Source organism: Aedes albopictus, chromosome 1 (genome assembly GCF_035046485.1).
Source record: "Aedes albopictus strain Foshan chromosome 1, AalbF5, whole genome shotgun sequence".
NCBI lineage: Eukaryota > Metazoa > Arthropoda > Insecta > Diptera > Culicidae > Aedes > Aedes albopictus.
Window position 1 is genome coordinate 105,644,102 of NC_085136.1, and position 24,141 is coordinate 105,668,242.

The following is a 24,141-nucleotide window of genomic DNA, read 5'->3' on the forward strand; positions in this document are numbered from 1 at the left end:
TGTGATAAAAGATAAAAAGATACACTTATTCAAAGATAAGAAATAATATATCCTTTCAACAACCAGTGTGAACGCAAATCAAGCCGTCAATCACGTGGATGGTTTTTTACCGGTTAACATCAAAGCAGTGTTGCAAATGCAAGATTGCTGGTCGAAACATTTTTACCACAGCACACTGTTTCCAAAGGCCTAAGTTCGTGATCGAAATTATTTTGGGCCAGAAAAGTTGGGTTTAGACCGATAGTGTCTTCGAATATGCAGTTTTGTATACTGGAGCCCTTTTTATTTCGAAAGTATCACTTATTCCAGACCCAGAAGTGAGATCGTTAATCGATTTTTATAGGTGCCGTTTACAAAGGAGGAATGGAGCAAGATTTTTCCATCTTTGAATATAAATGAGGCTTGTAATCGGAGCTTTTTTTGAAGAACATCCAGCTAGGTTAGAGTTGCCTTGACAATGAAATCAAAATTTCCTACAGGGGACTCCTCCAGGAGCTCCCTCTGGGGACTCCTCCAGGAGCTCCCTCTGGGGACTCCTCCAGGAGCTCCCTCTGGGGACTCCTCCAGGAGCTCCCTCTGGGGACTCCTCCAGGAGCTCCCTCTGGGGACTCCTCCAGGAGCTCCCTCTGGGGACTCCTCCAGGAGCTCCCTCTGGGGACTCCTCCAGGAGCTCCCTCTGGGGACTCCTCCAGGAGCTCCCTCTGGGGACTCCTCCAGGAGCTCCCTCTGGGGACTCCTCCAGGAGCTCCCTCTGGGGACTCCTCCAGGAGCTCCCTCTGGGGACTCCTCCAGGAGCTCCCTCTGGGGACTCCTCCAGGAGCTCCCTCTGGGGACTCCTCCAGGAGCTCCCTCTGGGGACTCCTCCAGGAGCTCCCTCTGGGGACTCCTCCAGGAGCTCCCTCTGGGGACTCCTCCAGGAGCTCCCTCTGGGGACTCCTCCAGGAGCTCCCTCTGGGGACTCCTCCAGGAGCTCCCTCTGGGTACTCCTCCAGGAGCTCCCTCTGGGGACTCCTCCAGCCTCCAGGAGCTCCCAAGTGTCAAGGCTTCCCCTAGATATCCCGTTGGGGATCCCTTCTGGACTCATCTAGAAGTTACTTCTAGAAAATGCTCCAGAAGTTCCTTCTAAGGAGTTCCTTCTGGAGTTTCATTTGAAGATTCCTATGAACGTTCATTTCAGATACTATTGGAATTCATTCTAAGAATTTAAAAAAAAAAAAAATCTTCTAGAGATTTTTCCAAGAGATCCTTTTGATCATTTCTCTAGAATTTCATTCTGGGAATTTCTCCTGAAGTTCATTCAAGAGTATCTTCTTGGAATTATTGTTGCCGATTCTTCCTCATAGAGAACTCTTAGCGGACTTCTCAAACGAAAGTGTGGGAGACGAAAGCTAGGATACCCTAGAGACAATCCCTGGAGAAATCCTAAGAAGGGGTTCCCAGGAGAATTTTCAGACCGAACTCCTGGAGAAATTCCTGGATGAAGTCATAGGAACAACTTCAGGATGGTTCTCTAGAACGAACTTTTGGAGGAATCCCCAAAAGGAAAACTTCTGCCGAAACTCCCAGAAGTTACTGCTGGAAGAATCTCCAAGGAACTCAAAAGGAACTTCCAGGAAGAAATTCCTTCAAGAATCTCTACTACTTCCAAAGACTCCATCAAGATTTTTTCAAGGGTTCTTCAAGAAATTTTCTCTGAAATCCGTAGGATTTCTCCGAAGATGCCTCCATGGATTTCTCCAGGAATTATTTCAAGGACTCTCACAGCAATTCTTTCCTCCTTCAACTCCTTCAAGAACTCATCATAAGATTCCTCCGGTAGTATTCTAAGCATTTCGTTTAAAGATTGTACACTTGCTGTATTCAGCATCAGCGTCGTGCTGACGGTGGTAGTTGTCCACGCGACTGTCAGACGGGTAATCAAAGGAATCTCCAACTATTCTTTTAAAAATATCAAGGTAGAGGTGGAGGAAATCCTGGAGGAATTCTTGGAGAAATTGCTGGAGCATTTCCTGGAGGAATTTTTGGAGTATTTCCCGGTGGAATTCCTGAAATATTTCTTGTAAAAATTTGTGTAGTAATTCTAGGAGAAACTCGTAGAATAATTCGTGGAGGAATTCCTGGAGGAGTTTCTGGAGTACTTGCTGGACGAATTTCTGGAATATATCCTGGAGCATATTCTGGAGGAATTCCTGGACGAATTCATAGAGGAATCCTTAACTAAAGTTGTGGAGGAATAACTAGAGAAATTCTTTAAAAAAAAATGCTGGAGGAATTTTTGAAGAAATTTTTGAAGAAAGTTTTGGAGAAATTCTTGGAGAAATTCCTGATGGGGTTCTTGGAGTAATTCTTGGAGTAATTCCTGGAGAAACTCGTGGAGGAATTCTGTGAAGATGTTTCGGAGCAGTTCCTGGAGAATTACCTGAAGGAATTCTCGGCAGAATCCCTGGGGTTGTCCCAGGAGTATTTTCTAGATGCATTTAAAGAAGTTTCCTGAAGAATCTTGGAGGAATTCATGATGGAAATTTTGGAAGATGTTTGGATGAATTCTTGAACAAATTTCTTGAAAAAAATTTTGGAGATGGTCCTGGCAAAATTCCTGAAGGGATTCTTGGCAGAGCTCTTAGAGGAAGCTCTGGTGAAATTCTTGGGGAAGGTCCTGTAGGATTTCGTGGACGAATTTCTGGAGGGAGTTTTGGAAGAATTCTAGGCAGACGTTTTGGAAGAATCGTTGGATTAAAAAATAATTTATGAAAAAAATCCTAAAAGAGTTCCTAGAGTAATTCCTGGAGTGATTTCGGGAGGAATTTTCGGCGTAATTACTCAACCATTTTCGACGGAATTTCTGAGGAAATCCCTGAATCCCTGGACGAACTCTAAAAGTAATCCCAGGAGTATTTTCTCCAGAAGGATCCTGGATATTTTCAAGAAGGAACTGCTGGAGGAATTTTTGAAAAAAAATCCTAAAAAATCCCTGGAGGAATTCCTGGAAGAAATCTTTGAGGAATTCCTAAGGAAGTTCCTGGAGAATTCCCTGAAGTAATTTTTGTTGGAATTCCTTTAAAAACTTCTTCCTGGAGGTTGTAACTGTTCGCCAACAGATCTCGAGATTTATCAAAGCGCGATGGCTTATGTGCCACTCTCGTGAAGAGAGACCACCGGTCGTGTTAGGTTTGCCCGACTTTTGTAGGATACTCGTATCTCAGAGGATTTTGTAACGGTTTACGGAGAATCGGCAGAGCTTCTTAAAAGATGAAACTCAATCTGAAATTCTATCAAAATGTTACTAAAACTTGAGAAAAACGGACAGATAAAACCAAATGGAACAAAACGAATCATAAAGCAAATTAGTGAGTGATTTTGTTTAAACAAATATCATTAAACGTAATAAAACCAGTAATCAAAATTAAACTTTTTAAGTCCATTAATAAACACTTTAATTAAAACAATCATTCGGGTTGGATGAGCATAAAAACGTACGGAAATGGGAAGTTACATGGGCATGAACAAAAAGAACGTACCTGCGCAGGTTTTCTCGTTGTACCTCGATACTGACTGGAACGTAGCTTCGTTGTCTCGAAGATGGCGATGGCTTGATCGCGGCCATCGACGTGTCCGGTGACGAACACGAATGGACCCGTGCGCAGTATGGCTGAAGTATCGTTGCGGAGGGAATGGCGGCTGGACGAAAGCTTTCGATTTCAAACATCGAGAGTGATTGAATCCCCGGGATGACTCGAATCTTCCGGTCGACAGGAAGCAACAGAGCTCAGCGACCCGGCTTCGCGTACTAAGATTCCTGCTATGGCCGAGCGGGGAATGCTACGCTTCCTATCTTCCGAATTCAGATCTGACTCGCGGCGTGCAGTTGGCGACACACATAGCGAATCAACTCTCGTTCTCCGGTCCTCGGGAATTGGCATATAGGACCTTATTTTCGGCGATTTGCGTCCGACGGGAGAGTTCGCTACGTAGATAAACTAGCGACTTCACTCACGCCTCCGTTTAGCTACCATTTAGGCGGGCCTTTGCAGGGCACACGGGTCACGATCCTCAAACTTGAATGGCAGTTCACTCGCTACATGTCCACCACGAAATCACATTAATACAATTAATACAATGAATTGGCTTTGAATCAAACTCAATAATTACCTTTTTCGTATTTAAAACACAGCTCAAAAATCGAGCAGAATTTACAGACTGAAAACGGATCTCGATAAAAAGAAAAGATAAAAAAACGAACAGATAAAAAACGCAAAGAGCTAAAAATTAACTAAAATGATCATGAATCTAATAATAAATTGTTTAAAATAATAATTTAATTTACCCGAATTTAAAACTTTATTTTATTTAAATAAAATAAAAATGTCAAAACGTTACAAGGTAATTCTTGAGAAATGCCTGAAAGTTATCTCGGATCAATATCTGGAGTACTTTTTTGAAGAATTTCTGGACGATTTCATGCGGGTTTCTTGAGAAATTATTTGAGGAATTCCTAGAAAAACTCTTGGACGAATTTCTGGAGGAATGCTTGGAGAATTTATTGGCTGAAGTCTATGACAAATTCCTGGAGAAATTCTTGGAGGAATACCTAGAGAGGTTATGTGAGAAATTATTGGTATAATTTTTGAAGTAATATCTGAAGGGATTCTTGCAGGAATTTCTGGTAGAATCCATGGGGGTGCTCCAAGAAGAAAAAGAAAAATTATTGGCATAAATTCTTAGAGTAATACCTGGAAAGATTATTTGAGGAATTCTTGGTGAATATCTTGGAGGAATTCCCGAAGGATTTTTTAGAGAAACTACACCGATAAAGTGAAGAGATTAAAGGGCAGAGCTTGTGGAGCTTGAATTCCAGAATAGTTTGGATGACCTAAATCACCATGTGAATGTTGCTAAGTTATCAGAATTGTTCTCTGAGGCTCTAAAAGTAGCGTAGATTATATTCCGTGAACATTTGCTACAATAAAAATATCCTAAAATTTACAGATATTGCGAACCATACCTCAAAATATATTGATCCATTTTGTATGCCAGTAGACACCCAGATAGCAGCACATAGAGGTTCTCATAGTATTATAAGGTGTAACAGACACAATCGTGAAATAATTATGCCGATAGGGTGAACAAAAGCAAGAGCCTGTAGACCTTGAAGGTCCACATTCTAAAATAGTTTGGACAGCCTGTAATATCTCATGACTGTACCAAAAGCCCTATAGTTGTGCACTGAGGCTCCATCAGCAGCATAGACTACATTCCAAGAATATTTATGTTTTTACTATTTAGGCCTGGTGCTGTATGTAGATTCGTAACCAAAACTTCAAAGTTTTTTTAAAGGCCATTTGTATTTCACGATATGTCCAACTACCACAATATCAAGTTGCTCGTAGCATTACGAGGTCTAATGGACATCAACGTGGCTAAATTTCATGAACAGAGTAAACACAAATGATGGTAGATGTTGTAAATCATAAGAAAATGAATTCCAGAGTAGTTTGGATGACCTAAATAACCCAGTTCATGTATCATGAACTTTCTAGGAGTGCTTTGAGGCTTTCTGAGTACCGTAGACTATATTCTGTGATGATTCATCGTGTATGAATTTTGGTATAGGATGTTGGATTTTTGACACAAGCTTCAGGGTACTTTGGAGGCCTTAGAATAGCTCTGGTATCAAAACTTTAACAGACTTTGATGGGTAATAATACATTGAATGTCAAGGATCAGTGAAAATTATTGTTGAAAAAAGCCACGTATTTTCGACTACCTGCAAAAGGGGGGAGGTACCATGTATTTCTTAACACAACTATTACCCCTGACTATGAAAAAGACCCCAGGGTAAAATGTAGTGAAACAAAGAAGATATTGCATTTCTATCAAAAGTAGATCGTCCCAGGTGTTTACGAGGTAAGGGGATTCTTGAAGAATTTCCGGATGCTTCCTTCAAAGAATTGCGAGAATATCCAGAGAATACTTGGAAGAATTCCTGTAGAAGGCATTGGCGGTATTCCACAAGGGTTCCCTGAGAGGATTCCTAGGAAAATTTTAGATTTTCAAGGTACATCAGTGGTAAGTGATCTCCTCTCCTCTTCTTGGCGTAACGTCCTCACTGGGACAAAGCCTGCTTCTCAGCTTAGTGTTCTATGAGCACTTCCACAGTTATTAACTGAGAGCTTCCTCTGCCAATGACCATTTTGCATGCGTATATCGTGTGGCAGGCACGAAGATACTCTATGCCCAAGGAAGTCAAGGAAATCTCCTTTACGAAAAGATCCTGGACCGACCGGGAATTGAACCCGTCACCCTCAGCATGGTCATGCTGAATACCCATGCGTTTACCGCCTCGGCTATATGGGGTAGGTGATCTCCAAGCTGGAAAGAAGGTACGAAGTTCCACTTTTGGTTGTTTGAGACCGCATAGTCTTTACTCCAACTGATCTTGGACATCTGGTTATCTTGAAAGTAAGCATTTCAGACCAGGCATCATATGTTAGACTGATGGCTTCCTTCTCAAAGATTGAGCATGTGCTGGAGTCCACTCTCATGAGCTTAGGTTACATCAGCCTTATTCACGTGGCAGACATTGCACCGTTTTCGGGTTAAAATCTGTTGTTCTTATGTGCGGAGTTCAAGCAGCACGTATTGAGTAAAGTAATATACTTTTGTTTAGCTAGAACTTGCTTCAACCATCCCCACGTGGTACAGTGGGCGAGTGATTGCATTATCACTTATCACTCATTCCAACTCCCATTGCAGACCCTGGAAACATCCTTGAGTTTCTTGAGTGTTGATATCTTCATACCGGTGGTAAAGGATTACACAATTTCGCGTTATCCATACGGAATTCTGTGTACCTTTGCTAATTTGACCATGTTTTTTGTATCGTGTCCCTCTATCCACGGGCTCATCGTTTGCTCATCCTTTCGAATCCACAACCATTTAGCTCATCAGTTTTTTCTCTTTTTTTTTTTCATTTCCGCTCGGTTTCAATTCTGAAAGAGAACCAAAGGAATGTCGCCGTCGCCATACCCGAAGCCGAAACGCACCGCGCGCCTCCCCCAAGCCAGCGCAGCGCAATGGGTAACGTAATTTCGCTCGATTGATACTTTACCGGTTCGATTTTCACGTTTTTCATCTGCAAAGCTTCTGCTCAGGCTTTGGTCCGCACCTCCGGTGCACCTTCCTTTAGTTCCAGCTGTAGGACAAAGTTTTTTTCTGCACCAGAAGCGTCATCTTCCGCCTGATTGGTAATTGACGACGGGCTTTGAGAGCTGAAAGAAGGGGACAACGACGACGGTGTGAAACAGGAAATTGAACTTTCCTTCTCTCGGTTTCGTTTGTGTTGTTGGTTCGATTATCGGTGAGATTCAAACCATGGCAAGCAACCAGAACGCAGTAGTGGAGCAGAAGGAGAGGAAATGGTTGCAGGCAGGCTCTCGTCCTGTCTGACTGCATCATCACGATCATCACACATCAGACCGAAAAAGGAAACCGAAACTCTTCGGGAAGGCCATTCTTCCGGCTAAGCATGATTGTGCTGCTAGCAGCTTGCATTAGGGGAAAAAGCCGGAACGATTCAACACTTGAAAACGGTAATCACGTTCGGTGATCGAAATCGAGGGAAAAAAGTAGAACGGATGATCTGTAAAGATTAGATTCTGATACGTTCAAAGGCAATTCGGGATGATGTCATCATCCGTTATTCTACAGCTGTTTAGTGTGCCCACTAAAATGAATTTCTTCCAAAGCAAAAGGAAATTGAATCCAGCCTGTTAGACATGGATTTTAAATAAAAATTTACGTGAGTCAAATGAAATTTACATTATTTTTATATGTGTATATAAGCAACTTAAGTTTACGGGAAGTGCATTGACAATTACATAACTCGTGTAAAATGTAGTCGATTTAGACTGAAAATATAAGCAATTTGCAAATTTACATGTCAAGAGATGTAATTTTACATAAATCAGGATATATGGAAAATTACATATTTTCACCTGTGATTTTAAATGTGTCTAACAATGAATTACCTAAAATTTAGAGTAAAATATCTCGACCAATGTAATTTGCAGTGAAATTTGTTGTAAATTTATATCTCTTGATCATTTATGATAAGAAATTGAAATTTTCGACTTGTAAAATTCGTTTTTCTTAGCGTGTACAAATCGTAGCATGTAAAACCTTTTTTTTTTTTGCCAATTTTCTCCACATAGATTCCACTATCCATCGGAGATCCTTTCGCTCTCGCTTTTCCGAAGGAATATCAATTTCTGAACAGGATTGTCTTTGAACCGATAACGACGACGGCGAAAGTTGATCAGCCCAATGAATGTTTGCCCATCTACTTACGTGGTGGGCTCTTCGTCGTTGTCTTGTGCAATGCAATGGAATGTCGCTTGGAAATGCTCCTCCTTACCGTTTGGTTGCCCTGCGGAGAAATCAGAGAGAGAAGTAGAATACGATTCAATTAGATGACGAGTATGGTTTGCCAATGGGTTACTAATGGGGTCAAATATGGGACTTGAATCGAGAGATTGCTAATTAAAATCGGTGTATTTGCAAGGCTTCGATTTGTCGAGGTAGGTCTCTTTGGATGAGATTTTCCTGGGAATTTAATTGAACCTGGACCGCGACATTTCCCATTTGAATCATCGTTGCCAGATTCCTTTCAGCATACGTTGGAAGCATTATTAAGAAGTCAAATCGACTAATAGAGGTCATAAGAACCCTATAAAAACCAAAATTGACTTGATTTGGTTTTATCATGGCTTAAGAAGCTCTTCAATACTTAAAGGTCTTTGAAATGTTCAATGTCATTCAATTCAATGGAATCATTCTTATGAGGAGAGTTTGTTCATTCATTTGAACCTTCCCAAGTAACATTGTTAAGCCAAATAGACTAGAAGAGATTCTTAGGACCACCATAAAACCAAAATAAGTACTATGAAGTATTACATCGGTTCTCAAAACGTCCACAAAACTAATTGGTCATCAGAATGTTACTTGGTATTGGTTTGTCGAATTCCAAGGGTCAATTGCCCTTGAAAATTGATTTTTCACAGTTCAGACTAACTCTCATATGGTCACAAAAACAGATTGTGGATCAAAACATCCAGCAGAACCATCTTCTCCAATCATATTCTAAGCCTTGGCTGTGCATGGAAGATGCTTCGGATGAACAGAATTTGTCAGCTGCAGGCATGTCCGTTTCAAAAGAACCATTCGCGTGAGTGACGACGGTGGTGGGCTCCAAACGCGCACCGCATATGGAACGAAATTGAATTTCTTCTTTCAGTCCCGCATTTCTATTTCCATTTTCGTACGCATAGGCTTTTTGGATACGAAGCAAGCCAGCTATATCCAGTTCCAAATCGACCGGTATAGGGGAAAACGAAATACTGGACCAGGCCTGGAGCACACATACTGCAAAGAGCGATTTATAAAAATACAAGATACAAAATATATAACCGACAAGATAGAAGGGCCATGTCACAAGATACATGGCATTAGATACAAGATACAAGCCACAAGCTACAAGCTACAAGCTATAAGCTATTATTTTCAAGCTACAAGCTACCAGCGACAAGCGACAAGCTACAAGCTATAAGCTATTATTTTCAAGCTACAAGCTACCAGCGACAAGCGACAAGCTACTAGCGACAAGCTACAAGCCACAAGTTACAAGCTTCAAGCTACAAGCTACAAGCTACAAGCTACTAGCTACAAGCTACAAGCTGCAAGCTACAAGCTAAAAGCTACAAGTTACAATCTGCAAGCTACAACATGCAAGCTACAAGCTACAAGATATAAGACACAAGATACAAGATACAAGATACAAGATACAAGATACAAATACAAGATACAAGATACAAGAAGCAAGATACATGATACAAGATACAAGCTACAAGCTACAAGCTACAAGCTACAAGCTACAAGCTACAAGCTACAAGCTACAAGCTACAAGCTACAAGCTACAAGCTACAAGCTACAAGCTACAAGCTACAAGCTACAAGCTACAAGCTACAAGCTACAAGCTACAAGCTACAAGCTACAAGCTACAAGCTACAAGCTACAAGCTACAAGCTACAAGCTACAAGCTACAAGCTACAAGCTACAAGCTACAAGCTACAAGCTACAAGCTACAAGCTACAAGCTACAAGCTACAAGCTACAAGCTACAAGCTACAAGCTACAAGCTACAAGCTACAAGCTACAAGCTACAAGCTACAAGCTACAAGCTACAAGCTACAAGCTACAAGCTACAAGCTACAAGCTACAAGCTACAAGCTACAAGCTACAAGCTACAAGCTACAAGCTACAAGCTACAAGCTACAAGCTACAAGCTACAAGCTACAAGCTACAAGCTACAATCTACAAGCTACAAGCTACAAGCTACAAGCTACAAGCTACAAGCTACAAGCTACAAGCTACAAGCTACAAGCTACAAGCTACCACCGACAAGTTACAAACTCTAGCTAGCTACAACGCTATAATATACAAGATACAAGGATCAAGATACAAGTAAACTTAAGGTTCTGTGAAACATTCATGTTGTATTGTGTTTTCAATTGGAAGTTCAAGCTTATTCGAAAGAAAGCTATTACGAGGATGGCAGACCCGGCCCTGGACTCATCTAAGCTTAGAGTGGTTGGCCAATACCCACACGCACACATAAATTGGGCTTTTATGACCTGAAAGGCGCATTCTTCTTCCATCGTGGATCGAGCAATCGAGAAAATCGAGCTTGGCTTCCTTTTCGATTGGATAGATTGGAACCAACGTAGACAGGAACGTGTGTTTTGCTTTCGAAGAATTCACCTCGATGAAGGGCAAGTGAGTTTCGCCGAAAAAGGATGGTCTTTTCCCGGTTCGGTGTTATCTTCTGTGTCGAGGACGATGATGATGATTTCACTGTCTGTTGTGGACAAGAGCGTCAGGAATGCATGGTGGAGTGGTTGTTCGATCTAACTCGGAATCGAATTTGACAGCGATGAAGCTAATACGAGTCAGCATTATAAGTTTAATGAAGGCTAAGTCTGTCTTCTGTCTTCTGTCTTCTGTCTTCTGTCTTCTGTCTTCTGTCTTCTGTCTTCTGTCTTCTGTCTTCTGTCTTCTGTCTTCTGTCTTCTGTCTTCTGTCTTCTGTCTTCTGTCTTCTGTCTTCTGTCTTCTGTCTTCTGTCTTCTGTCTTCTGTCTTCTGTCTTCTGTCTTCTGTCTTCTGTCTTCTGTCTTCTGTCTTCTGTCTTCTGTCTTCTGTCTTCTGTCTTCTGTCTTCTGTCTTCTGTCTTCTGTCTTCTGTCTTCTTTCTTCTGTCTTCTGTCTTCTGTCTTCTGTCTTCTGTCTTCTGTCTTCTGTCTTCTGTCTTCTGTCTTCTATCTTCTGTCTCCTGTCTTCTGTCTTCTGTCTTCTGTCTTCTGTCTTCTGTCTTCTGTCTTCTGTCTTCTGTCTTCTGTCTTCTGTCTTCTGTCTTCTGTCTTCTGTCTTCTGTATTCTGTCTTCTGTCTTCTGTCTTCTGTCTTCTGTCTTCTGTTTTCTGTCTTCTGAGTCATCTGGGTTTTCCGAATCTTCTAAATCTTCTGTGTCTTCTATCCTCTGAATCTTCTGTTTTCTGAGTCTGCTGATTCTTTTTAAGCTTCTGCGTCTTCAAAATCCTCTGAGTCTTCTGAATCTTCTGAGTCTTTTAAATATCCTGAGTCTTCTGAGTTTTCTGATTCTTCTGAGTCTTCTGAGTCTCCTGATGCTTCTGAGTCTTCTGAGTCGTCTGAGTCTTCTAAGCCTTTTGAATCTCCTGAGCTTTCTGAGTTCTCAAAGTCTTCTGAGTCTTTCGAGTCTTCTGAGTCTTCTAAGTTTGTTGAGTCTTGTAAGCCTTTTGAGTCATCTGAGTATTTTGAATACTCTGATAGATCTGAATCTTTTGAGTCTTCTGATTTTTAAGAGTCTTCTGATTTTTCTGAGTCCTCTAAATCTTCTGAGTCTTCTAAGTCTTCTAAGTTTTCTGCGTCTTCTGAGTGTTCTGAGCCTTCGGAGTCTCCTGAGCGCTCTGATTCGTGCAAGTCTTCTGAGTCTTCTTCTGATTTTTCTTTGTCCTCTGAGTCATCTGACTCTTCTGAATCTTCAGATTCTCCAGAGTCTTCAGAGTCTTATGATTCTTTTAAAGCTTCTGAGTCTTCTTAGTCTTCTGAGTCTTCTGAATCATCTGAGTCTTCTGAAGCTTCTGCTCCTTTTGAGTCTTCTGAGTCTTCTGAGTCTTCTGAGTCTTCTGAGTCTTCTGAGTCATCTGAGTCTTCTGAGACTTCTGTGTCTTCTGAGTCTTCTGAATCTTCTGAGTCCTTTGAGTCTTCTGAGTCTTCTGAGTCTTCTGAGTCTTCTGAGTCTTCTGAGTCTTCTGAATCTTCTGTGTCTTCTGAGTTTTCTGAGCCTTCTGAGTCTTCTGAGTCTTTTGAGTCATCTGAGTCTTGTAAGTCTTCTGAGTCCTCTGAGTCTTCTGTGTCTTCTGAGTCTTCTGAATCTTCTGAGTCCTTTGAGTCTTCTGAGTTTTCTGAGCCTTCTGAGTCTTCTGAGTCTTTTGAGTCATCTGAGTCTTCTGAGCCTTCTGAGTCATCTGAGCCTTCTGAGACTTCTGTGTCTTCTGAGTCTACTGAGTCTTCTGAGTCTTCTGAATCTTCTGAGTCCTTTGAGTCTTCTGAGTCTTTTGAGTTATCTGAGTCTTCTAAGCCTTCTGAGTCCTCTGAGTCTTCTGAGTCTTCTGAGCCTTCTGAGTCTTCTGAGTCTTCTGAGTCTTCTGAGTCATCTGAGTCTTCTGAGACTTCTGTGTCTTCTGAGTCTTCTGAGTCTTCTGAGTCCTTTGAGTCTTCTGAGTCTTCTGAGTCATCTGAATCTTCTGAGTCTCCTGAGTCTTCTGAGTCTTCTGAGTCTTCTGAGTCTTCTGAGTCTTCTGAGTCTTCTGTGTCTTCTGAGTCCCCTGTGTCTTCTGAGTCTCCTGTGTCTTTTGAGTCTTCTGAATCTTCTGAGTCTTCTGAGTCTACTGAGTCTTCTGAGTCTGCTGAGTCTTCTGAGTCTTTCTAGTCTTCTGAGTCTTCTGAGTCTTCTGAGTCTTCCGAGTCTTCTGAGTCTTCTGAGTTTTCTGAGTCTTCTGAGTCTTCTGCGTCTTCTGAGCCTTCTGAGTCTTCTGAGCCTTCTGAGTCTTATGAGTCTTCTGAATCCTCTGAGTCTTCTGAGTCTTCTGAGTCTTCTGAGTCTTCTGAGCCTTCTGAGTATTCTGAGTCTTCTGAGTCTTCTGAGTCATCTGAGTCTTCTGAGACTTCTAAGTCTTCTGAGTCTTCTGAGTCTTTTGAGTCATCTGAGTCTTCTAAGTCTTCTGAGTCCTCTGAGTCTTCTGAGTTTTCTGAGTCTTCTGAGCCTTCTGAGTCTTCTGAGTCTTCTGAGTCTTCTGAGTCTTCTGAGTCTTCTGAGTCTTCTGAGTCTTCTGAGTCATCTGAGTCTTCTAAGACTTCTGTGTCTTCTGAGTCTTTTGAGTCTTCTGAGTCCTTTGAGTCTTCTGAGTTTTCTGAGTCTTCTGAGTCTTCTGAGTCTTCTGAGTCTTCTGAGTCTTCTGAGTCTTCTGAATCTTCTGAGTATTTTGAGTCTTCTGAGTCTTCTGAGCCTTCTGAGTCTTCTGAGTCTTCTGAGTCTTCTGAGTCTTCTGAGTCATCTGAGTCTTCTGAGACTTCTGAGTCTTTTCTGTCTTCTGAGTCTTCTGAGTCTTCTGAGTCCTTTGAGTCTTCTGAGTCTTCTGAGTCTTCTGAGACTTCTGAGTCTTCTGAATCTTCAGAGTCTCCTGAGTCTTCTGAGTCTTCTGAGTCTTCTAAGTCTTCTGAGTCTTCTGAGTCTTCTATGTCTTCTGAGTCTCCTGTGTCTTTTGAGTCTTCTGAGTCTTTCTAGTTTACTGAGTCTTCTGAGTCTGCTGAGTCTTCTAAGTCTTTCTAGTCTTCTGAGTCTTCTGAGTCTTCTGAGTCTTCCGAGTCTTCTGAGTCTTCTGAGTTTTCTGAGTCTTCTGAGTCTTCTGAGTCTTCTGAGTCTTCTGAGTCTTCTGAGCCTTCTGAGTCTTCTGAGTCTTCTGAGTCTTCTGAGTCTTCTGAGTCTTCTGAGTATTCTGAGTCTTCTGAGTCTTCTGAGTCATCTGAGTCTTCTGAGACTTCTAAGTCTTCTGAGTCTTCTGAGTCTTTTGAGTCATCTGAGTCTTTCTAGTTTACTGAGTCTTCTGAGTCTGCTGAGTCTTCTGAGTCTTTCTAGTCTTCTGAGCCATCGAAATCTCTGAGTCTTTTGAATCTTCTGAGTCTTCTGAGTCTTCTGAGTCTTCTGAGTCTTCTGAGTCTTCTGAGTCTTCTGCGTCTTCTGAGTCTTCTGAGTCTTCTGAGTCTTCTGAGTCTTCTGAGTCTTCTGAGTCTTCTGAGTCTTCTGAATCTTCTGAGTCTTCTGAGTCTTCTGAGCCTTCTGAGTCGTCTGAGTCTTCTGGGATTTCTGAGTACTCTGAGTCTTCTAAATCTTCAGAGTCTCCTGAGTGCGCTGAGTCTTCTGAATGTTCTGAACCTTTTGAGTCGTTTAAGTCTTCTGAGTCTTCTGAGACTTTTGAGTCTTCCGAGCCTTCTGAGTCTTCTGAGTTTATTAAGTCTTCTGAGTGTTGTGAGGCTTCTGAGTTTTCTGAGTCTTTTAAGTCTTCTGAGTCTTCTGAGTCTTCTGAGTTGTTGAGTCTTCTGGGTCTTCTGAGTCTTCTGAGTCTTCTGTGTCTTCTGAGTGTTCTGAGTATTCTGAGTCTTCTAAGTATTCTGAGTCTTCTGGGACTTCTTTGTTTACTGAGTTTCTGAGTGTTCTTAGCCTTCTGAGTCTCCTGAGCCCTCTGATTCGCGCAAGTCTTCTGAGTATTCTGATTTTTCTGTATCCTTTGAGTCTTCTGAGTCTTCTGAATCTTCAGAGTTTCCAGATTCTGCGGAGTCTTATGATTCTTTTGAAGCTTCTGAGTCTTCTGCGTCTTTTGAGTCTTCTGAGTCTTCTTAGTCTTCGAAGTCTTCCGAGTCTTTTGAAATGTCTTAGTCTTCTGAGTCTTCTAAGAATTTTGCGTCTTTTAAGTCTTCTGAGCCTTCGAAATCGTCTGAGTCTTTTGAGTCTTCTGAGTCTTCTGAGTCTTCTGAGTCTTCTGAGTCTTCTGAGCCTTCTGAGTCTTCTGAGTCTTCTGAGTCTTCTGAGTCATCTGAGTCTTCTGAGACTTCTGAGTCTTTTGTGTCTTCTGAGTCTTCTGAGTCTTCTGAGTCTTCTGAGTCCTTTGAGTCTTCTGAGTCTTCTGAGTCTTCTGAGACTTCTGAGTCTTCTGAATCTTCAGAGTCTCCTGAGTCTTCTGAGTCTTCTGAGTCTTCTAAGTCTTCTGAGTCTTCTGAGTCTTCTATGTCTTCTGAGTCTCCTGTGTCTTTTGAGTCTTCTGAGTCTTTCTAGTTTACTGAGTCTTCTGAGTCTGCTGAGTCTTCTGAGTCTTTCTAGTCTTCTGAGTCTTCTGAGTCTTCTGAGTCTTCCAAACTTCTGAGTCTTCTGAGTTTTCTGAGTCTTCTGAGTCTTCTGAGTCTTCTGAGTCTTCTGAGTCTTCTGAGTCTTCTGAGCCTTCTGAGTCTTCTGAGTCTTCTGAGTCCTCTGAGTCTTCTGAGTCTTCTGAGTCTTCTGAGTCTTCTGAGTCTTCTGAGTATTCTGAGTCTTCTGAGTCTTCTGAGTCATCTGAGTCTTCTGAGACTTCTAAGTCTTCTGAGTCTTCTGAGTCTTTTGAGTCATCTGAGTCTTTCTAGTTTACTGAGTCTTCTGAGTCTGCTGAGTCTTCTGAGTCTTCTGTGTCTTCTGAGCCATCGAAATCTTCTGAGTCTTTTGAATCTTCTGAGTCTTCTGAGTCTTCTGAGTCTTCTGAGTCTTCTGAGTCTTCTGCGTCTTCTGAGTCTTCTGAGTCTTCTGAGTCTTCTGAGTCTTCTGAGTCTTCTGAGTCTTCTGAGTCTTCTGAGTCTTCTGAATCTTCTGAGTCTTCTGAGTCTTCTGAGCCTTCTGAGTCGTCTGAGTCTTCTGGGATTTCTGAGTACTCTGAGTCTTCTAAATCTTCAGAGTCTCCTGAGTGCGCTGAGTCTTCTGAATGTTCTGAACTTGTTGAGTCGTTTAAGTCTTCTGAGTCTTCTGAGACTTTTGAGTCTTCCGAGCCTTCTGAGTCTTCTGAGTTTATTAAGTCTTCTGAGTGTTGTGAGGCTTCTGAGTTTTCTGAGCCTTTTAAGTCTTCTGAGTCTTCTGAGTCTTCTGAGTTGTTGAGTCTTCTGGGTCTTCTGAGTCTTCTGAGTCTTCTGTGTCTTCTGAGTGTTCTGAGTATTCTGAGTCTTCTAAGTATTCTGAGTCTTCTGGGACTTCTTTGTTTACTGAGTTTCTGAGTGTTCCTAGCCTTCTGAGTCTCCTGAGCCCTCTGATTCGCGCAAGTCTTCTGAGTATTCTGATTTTTCTGTATCCTTTGAGTCTTCTGAGTCTTCTGAATCTTCAGAGTTTCCAGATTCTGCGGAGTCTTATGATTCTTTTGAAGCTTCTGAGTCTTCTGCGTCTTTTGAGTCTTCTGAGTCTTCTTAGTCTTCGAAGTCTTCCGAGTCTTTTGAAATGTCTTAGTCTTCTGAGTCTTCTAAGAATTTTGCGTCTTTTAAGTCTTCTGAGCCTTCGAAATCTTCTGAGTCTTTTGAGTCTTCTGAGTCTTCTGAGTCTTCTGAGTCTTCTGAGTGCGCTGAGTCTTCTGAATGTTCTGAACCTTTTGAGTCGTTTAAGTCTTCTGAGTCTTCTGAGTCTTCTGAGACTTTTGAGTCTTCCGAGCCTTCTGAGTCTTCTGAGTTTATTAAGTCTTCTGAGTGTTCTGAGGCTTCTGAGTTTTCTGAGTCTTCTGAGTCTTCTGTGTCTTCTGAGTGTTCTGAGTATTCTGAGTCTTCTAAGTATTCTGAGTCTTCTAGGACTTCTTTGTTTACTGAGTCTTCTGAGTCTTCTGAATATTTTGAGTCTTCTAAGTATCCTGTGTCTTCTGAGTCTTCCGAATCTTCTGAGTCTTCTGAACCTTCTGCGCCTTTTGAGTCGTTTAAGTCTTCTGAGTCTATTGAGTCTTCTGAGTCTTCTGAGACTTCTGAGGTTTCTGAGTCTTTTTAGTCTTCTGAGACTTCTGAGTCTTCTTAGTCTTCTGAGTTTTCTGATTTTTAGTCTACTGAGTCTTCTGAGTCTTCTTAGTCTTTTGAGTCTTCTGAGTCTTCTAAGTCTCCTAAGTCTTCTGAGTCTTCTTAGTCTTTTGAGTCTTTAAGTCTTCTGAGTCTTCTAAGTCTCCTAAGTCTTCTGAGTCTTCTGAGTCTTCTGGGTCTTCTGAGACGTCTGTGTCTTCTGAGTCTTCTGAGGCTTCTGAGTCTTCTGAGCCTTCTGAGTCTCCTGAGTCTTCTGAGTCTTCTGAGTCTTCTGAGTCTTCTGAGTCTACTGAGTCTTCTGAGTCTTCTGAGTCTTCTGAGTCTTCTGAGTCTTCTGAGTCTTCTGAGTCTTCTGAGTCTTCTGAGTCTTCTGAGTCTTCTGAGTCTCCTAAGCCTTCTGAGTCTTCTGAGTCTTCTGAGTCTTCTGAGTCTTCTGAGTCTTCTGAGTCTTCTGAGTCTTCTTAGTCTTCTGAGTCTTCTGAGTCTCCTAAGCCTTCTGAGTCTTCTGAGTCTTCTGAGTCATCTGAGTCTTCCAAGTTCACTGAGTTTCTGAATTTTCTAAGTCTTCTGAATCTGAGTACATTTCTTTTGTACGTTTATGCTTCTTCTGGTTCCTAATAAATTCGTAAACAAAAAGTACACGAATAACCTTGATAATAACTTAAGATTTGTGTCCCAACTGAAAGCTACCCCTAGCAAACCTCATTACTTTAACCACACGCGAGCAACCTCAGAAAAACCTTCCACTTCCCATCATGTAAACACCGCAATGGACCACAACATCGTCGTCGTCGCCTAAATCGTGGGTGCTGCCACAGCGCACACACGAGACTTCGTGAGCTCAATTTTTATTACCACATTAATATGCTTATGATTTCCTCGCTGGATAAGGTGCCATGCCACCATCATCCGGACCCTTCAGCCCTGAAACCACGAGGAATGCTTTCCCTGTGTTTTGGGTGGCATTAGCGCAATATTTTCGCGTGTATGAATTGAGTGGAGGCATCTACCAGCTACTGGGGAGTAGGGTGAAATGCGTTCTTCAAGATAAGTTAGATTTCGGCCAAAGCCTTTTGAGGTGCATTTGTTAAGGTGCATTTTGTAGCAAAAAATAACTAAAAGCATCATTAAGAATCAACTAGAACAAAATTCGCTTTTTATCTCCGTGCTCTGTGGAGCATTTCCACAACTATTTTCGGAGAGTTTTCTTAGCCAAAGAAATACATAGCTCAGAAGTAGGCTCTGCCCCAGATGGAATGTTGGAGCCCAGTTGGAATAAGACGAAGAATAGGTGCATTGCACACCAATTTCCCCCCTCATCTTGCGTGCAATGGATAATAAATTTTTGCCGATGATGATGCCGCCGTGTGAGTGGGTGGAAGTGTTCCGGGGGTGGAAAATCAGTGGGCTAAATTAGCCTTGTTTGGGAACCGCTCGCTAAGGCCCTCCGCCACACTCGGCGAACAAGGTGAGCAGGGGGAGGGGTTGGATGGGGACCACAGGGGGTTGGTTGTCTCGGTAGATTTGAGTTCATTTCCCATGTGATTTTCGGAGAAGATAGCACACAGTAAATACTTATTCGGAGAATTGACGTGAGTGAGTAAATTTGAGTTATGCAGATGTATGCCATGAGATTAGCTTGTTGTTAAGCTGGAAGTGCTGTGCGGTGGATGAAATGAAAATTTATTGAATTCATCAACTAGATTGCGTGATTCATTTGGCGGAATGTCGTAATCGGGGATTAGTTAGTGTTACATCGACGTAAATGCTTTTAGGTGACTTATAGTGGGTTGTAATATGGTTTGATTACAACAATTAGAATTTTAAAGAATGTGGTTGCTTTACGATTAACATGGCGACACACGCTTTGAATACAATATCAAAACTATGAACCCATCTTGACCGCAATTGCATATGGAGCCCATATGAGATACACAGTACGAGCATCGCCACCTATACTTTCGCTCTCGAATTTCTGTCACTAACGGCTTTTGATGACATCGACGATGGAACTCCACGATGGAGATCCAATTGTCAGACCACCATGCATGTTTCGTGATTGAGACGGCCGAAAGCTTTTTCGTAATCAATGAACACCAGGTAGAGAGACTCTTGGGATTCATTAAGCCTGACAAATATGGTCCACAAGGGATCGTCCTGCTTGCTGACGTCGGAGAGTAGCGTCAATCTTCTCCTGTATCCGGTTAAGGATCACTTTGCAGAGGACTTTGAGAACGATACACAGTAACATGATACCCCGCCAATTTTCGCATACAATCAGGTTACCCTTTTTGTGTACCTTAACTAAGACGCCTTGCATCCAGTCGCCCGGAAATGTTGCGGTTTCCCATGTGTTGCAGAATAATTGATGCAGTAGTTATGCGGATACTATAGGATCAGCTTTGAGCATCTCAGCTGATATGCGTTCGACCCCTGGGCCCTGTTCGATTTCATACTACGGATTTGGACACGAATGCCAACTTATTTGTTAAAGGTATTGACACGGGTAATGCGTCGACCCTCTCGGCGGATCATGCTGAGGTGTTGATGGCGTGGCCGACACTTGAAAAAGGTTTCCAAAGTGCTCGAACCAGCGTTTCAGCTAGTCAGCCGGGTCGGTCAGTAACTGTCCAAACGTGTCTTTCAGGGGCATCGTAGCATTCATCTTGGTCCCACTAAGGCGACGGAGACATCGTAGAGAAGGCGGATGTCGCCGGTGTTTGCGGCTTTCTCGTCTTCGTCGGCTAGGGAGTCCACCCACGCTCTTTTGTCCCGTCTACATGAGCGTTTCACTTCCTTCTCGAGAGCCGAATAGCGCTGACGGCCTACGGCTTTGGCTCCTCGTGTTTTCGCTCGTTCTATCGCGGCTTTGGCGTTCTTTCGCTCCTCTATCTTCCTCCAGGTATCATCTGTGATCCACTGGTTTCTCCGGGTGCGTAGCTCACCCAAATTATTCTCGCCGGTGGCGATGAACACTATTGATGGCGCTCCATTGATCTTCTACGCTTCCATCTTCCGGAATATCCGCGCCACGGTTCTCCAGTTCCTCGACAAACGACCTTTTCACCGCAGCGTCTTCCAGTCAGCGTGTGTTGAACTGGCGTGCCCGATGTTCTCCTCCTGTCAATGGTTCCTACGCATGTCGGCGCTTATTTTGTTCCGCAAACAGGCTCCGCCTCATTTTCGGCAGAGGCAAATGTGATCGATTTGATTTTCCGCGACACCATCACGGGAAAGCTATGTCAAGCAGGTAAGCCTTTCCTATAAGGAAAATTGGGAAAATGAGAAACAGAGTTCTCGGGGACTAAAGTAACGCAGGGTTCTCCAGTTAGCCTACTGGTAAGGCTTAGGATCGCCAATCCGGAGACGACGGGTTCATTTTCCGGTCCGGTCGGGGAAATTTCTCGACTCTCTTTGCCTCTGTCTTGCGTCTTTGACTCTGCAGTGGCAGGCAAAGAAAGTCCTTGAATCAATAACCATTGGAAGTACTCAAAGAACACTAAGTTGAAGAGAGGCCGGCCAAGTTCTAGTGGGAACGTAGAGCCACAAAGAAGAAGAAGAAGAAGTGACGTACTGTTACCGGAGTTCATGGATTGTGAGGGTACTACAGGCCGACAGCAGTCCTTGAAGATGGAAGTGGTTGCTGGAAGCATGTCACTGGATCCTTTTTCCTCCGGTTATCCGTGGAGAAGGCAATTGGAGGCCCCATTTTTGGGGCGTTCAAAGAACATAAGGGCTTGTTCTACGTGCTGAATGTACGAAGCTAGCAGGTGGACCGGCTCTTGCGAATGAATCAACTACAAGATAAAGGGTGATACGGTCAAAATTTGGTCACACAATTTTTTTCATAACTTTAGACTGCGTACACCAAAACACCTGATTTTTGAACCGGTAATGGTACATTATATGTAGCTTATACCATAAAATTTTCATCAAAATCGATTAAGTATTGGTTGATATATAGATGAAACCATCGACCTACCTTTTTAAAATTTTGTACAAAGGCGCTCCATAGTAATTTTCGGAAATTTAAGGTCAGTAAAGCACAATTTTGATTATAGAACTACCAATACTGCTCCGATTTTTATCAAAATTTTACAGTATAATACTACTATGAAAATCTGTTCTTAGTAAAATTTTGAGCCATTTTGTATGAATACTTTCAAAGTTGTAGCAGTTTGAATATGAAAAAAACTGACCGGGTGCCACTTAGGCAAATATAACTTTGTAACGGCTGGATCAAATTGAATGAAATTTTTACACAACATCTTGATATACATACTTTACAAACAGAAAAATTTTCATTGAAATCGGTTAAGTATCTCTGGCTCTATAAATAAAACAGTAAAAATGTGTTCTTATTTGTGCACAAAATTTTAAAATTGCGGATCTCAGGGTTCAACAATATCTCCGCAAGTACAAGACCGATTTTGATGAAAATTTTATGGTACAAGCTACATATAATGTAACATTACTGATCCAAAAATCAGCTGTTTTGGTGTACGCAGTCTAAAGTTATGAAAAAAAATGTGTGACCAGAATTTGACTTGACTTGACAAAATTTGACAAAATTTTACCACCTAAACAAATATAACTTTGTAACGGCTGGATCAAATTGAATGAAATTTTTACACAACGCTTTGATATGTATACTTTACATACAGAATTTTTTTTATTGAAATTGGTTCAGTATTTCTGGCTCTATAATTAAAAGAGTAAAAATGTGTTCTTATTTTTTAATCCTCTTTGTACAAAATTTTGAAATTGCAGTTTTCAGGATTCACAATATCTCCGCAAATACTAAACCGATTTTGATGAAAATTTTATGGAATAAGCTACATATAATATACCATTACTGGTCCAAAAGTTAGCTGTTTTGGTGTACGCAGTCTCAAGTTATGAAACAAATTGTGTGACCAAATTTTGACCGTATCACCCTTTAGAACCCCGATCCGGATTATTGAATATTTGCTGCAACAGCTCTCCGTCCAGGTAGTTAAGGGTCTACGGCAAATAACGCAACGTGTGTAGACCTGACGGGAAAAAATACGAACATGGCCACCATCGTACTGTCATCCCACAGCACATAGATTTTGGATGGCCACGGTGCTGAATCAACGAATAGTACAGCGACAACAAGAGTCACGGACCGGTAAGTGTAAACGCTATACACCCCTATCGGAACTGGCGGAGAACCCCTGGTATCCGGACTTAACTGTTGTTCCCGGGACGCAAAAAGGACATGGTACCTATTCCCTGGAATTCCCAGCTAGCGGTCGGTACTCAGGGTCCCGTCGGTGCGGAAGTCTTGGTAGTACTAAAAGCGGCGGATATTCTCGGGCACCTGACCAAGGTTGGAATAGGGACGGACAAGAGATTAAGCTCCTTTTCCCCTAAGGACAACGGAGGAATCAAGCTTTCGACTGGATTCTTCCCAGCCCTAGAACCGGAAGTAAACGACGCTATACTCTGCGACCGGTTACATAAAAATGCTACAATTGTCCAGTAAGCATAGTTCCTGGGGTCTCTGGTATCTTCAAATCTTTAACGGCTCGTTCCACGTTGCAGATAATGGATTCTATGCAAGCCTGTGCACAAGGGGTGGGGGTGGGTTATTACCGATGATCCATACACTAGTCGCCCCTCCGCCTTTTGCCGAAATTAGGAAAACCCCTCCCTTGGCGTCATTTCTGTGCATGGGCCTGATCCTATGCCAGGTCTTGCACCATGTGAATTTGCGCCAACATCAACTGTCAGTACAAACCAGTATCTAGGATCGACTCCCGGTCCTCTGTCGCTATCCAACCAATCAATAGTGCCATTCTCATGTGTGGCAACTTAGTACTCTAGCTCTGTCGAAAATAGGGTTTCATTATCAACTCCTTCATCTCCGCCACTTGCGGGTACGATGCTGGAATCTGCCCAAGTAACGCCATTAGTTGTATAACTGTTGAAAATTCACCTTTCCAGCTTAGTTCTTTGTATTTTTCTTGTATTATCTACGTTATATTGAACACCTATATCATCAAAACAGCGCAAAAAAATGGCGGCTTATAAAACATCTTTTAAAAATGTAGGGAGATGTATTATATTGCGCTTATAGTACTAATATTTACGCTTTATCAAACTTGAAAATATTTATTTGTTATTCCAAAGTTAATCGTCGATGGAAAAAACTTGCAAACGACTAATATAATACAAACACAATCAGTGGTTGTAGTTCAGCTATTTCTAGTTCATATAACTTGCATATAACATTTACATTACAGATTCATTGCAAAGGTTGAAATTAAGATTTTCGGTTAGTGATAAAACTTGCATAAACCATTTATTAAACAAACAGTGATTTCAGAATGTGATGCGTCGCAAATGACAGAAAAAAACAAGAGAAATAATATATTCAAAAATACAACCTCAATCCGAGAAATGGTTTCCATGGAATAATGCCAATAGACGTCCATCACATGAACACATCATGAAAATAACCTGATCATAAATTATGCAATTAGTCATAGTTAGTGAAGGATAAGAACTGTTTCACCTGCGGCTCAAGATTTATGGTTAAAGCATTGATTTTACTCTCCCATTTTGCATGTGCCTCTGAGTTGAATTAAAAATGCATCATAATCGAATCAAATGGTGCTGCTTTGTGAGATTTTTTTCCAATGCCACATCAAGAAACATCATGGCTGATTTTCAGAAGAGCGTACAGCTCCGTTCAAAAAAAATTTACCGTGATTTAAAATTCAACAATAATTATATTTCAGTACATGACTCTTCTAATCGTTGTTACTTTTGTTTCAAAAGAGATTCGTTAATTCTTATACTGAAACAAAATTCTTTTTTTTGTAGCATAATAAACAAAAATCGGTGAAATTAGATGATATTTTTATTACTTTGTTAATTGTGTATCAATATTTTCACGCGGCACTATAACCTGGATACTT

The 24,141-nt window shown here is 41.8% G+C and overlaps 1 protein-coding gene across 2 annotated transcripts in view; it reads right to left on the reverse strand.

Moving 5' to 3' along the window:
• The window catches only part of LOC109397657 (uncharacterized), a 386,176-nt gene that overhangs the window by 291,893 nt on the left and 70,142 nt on the right, over nt 1-24,141 (reverse strand). Inside the window, exon 2 of one of the 2 annotated variants that reach the window (XM_029880381.2) lies at nt 8,414-8,425. The exons of the other annotated variant lie outside the window; for it this stretch is intronic. Coding sequence (XP_029736241.2) covers nt 8,414-8,425 — 12 coding nt within the window. The remainder of the gene's footprint in view (nt 1-8,413; nt 8,426-24,141) is intronic. 2 annotated transcript variants of the gene reach the window in all.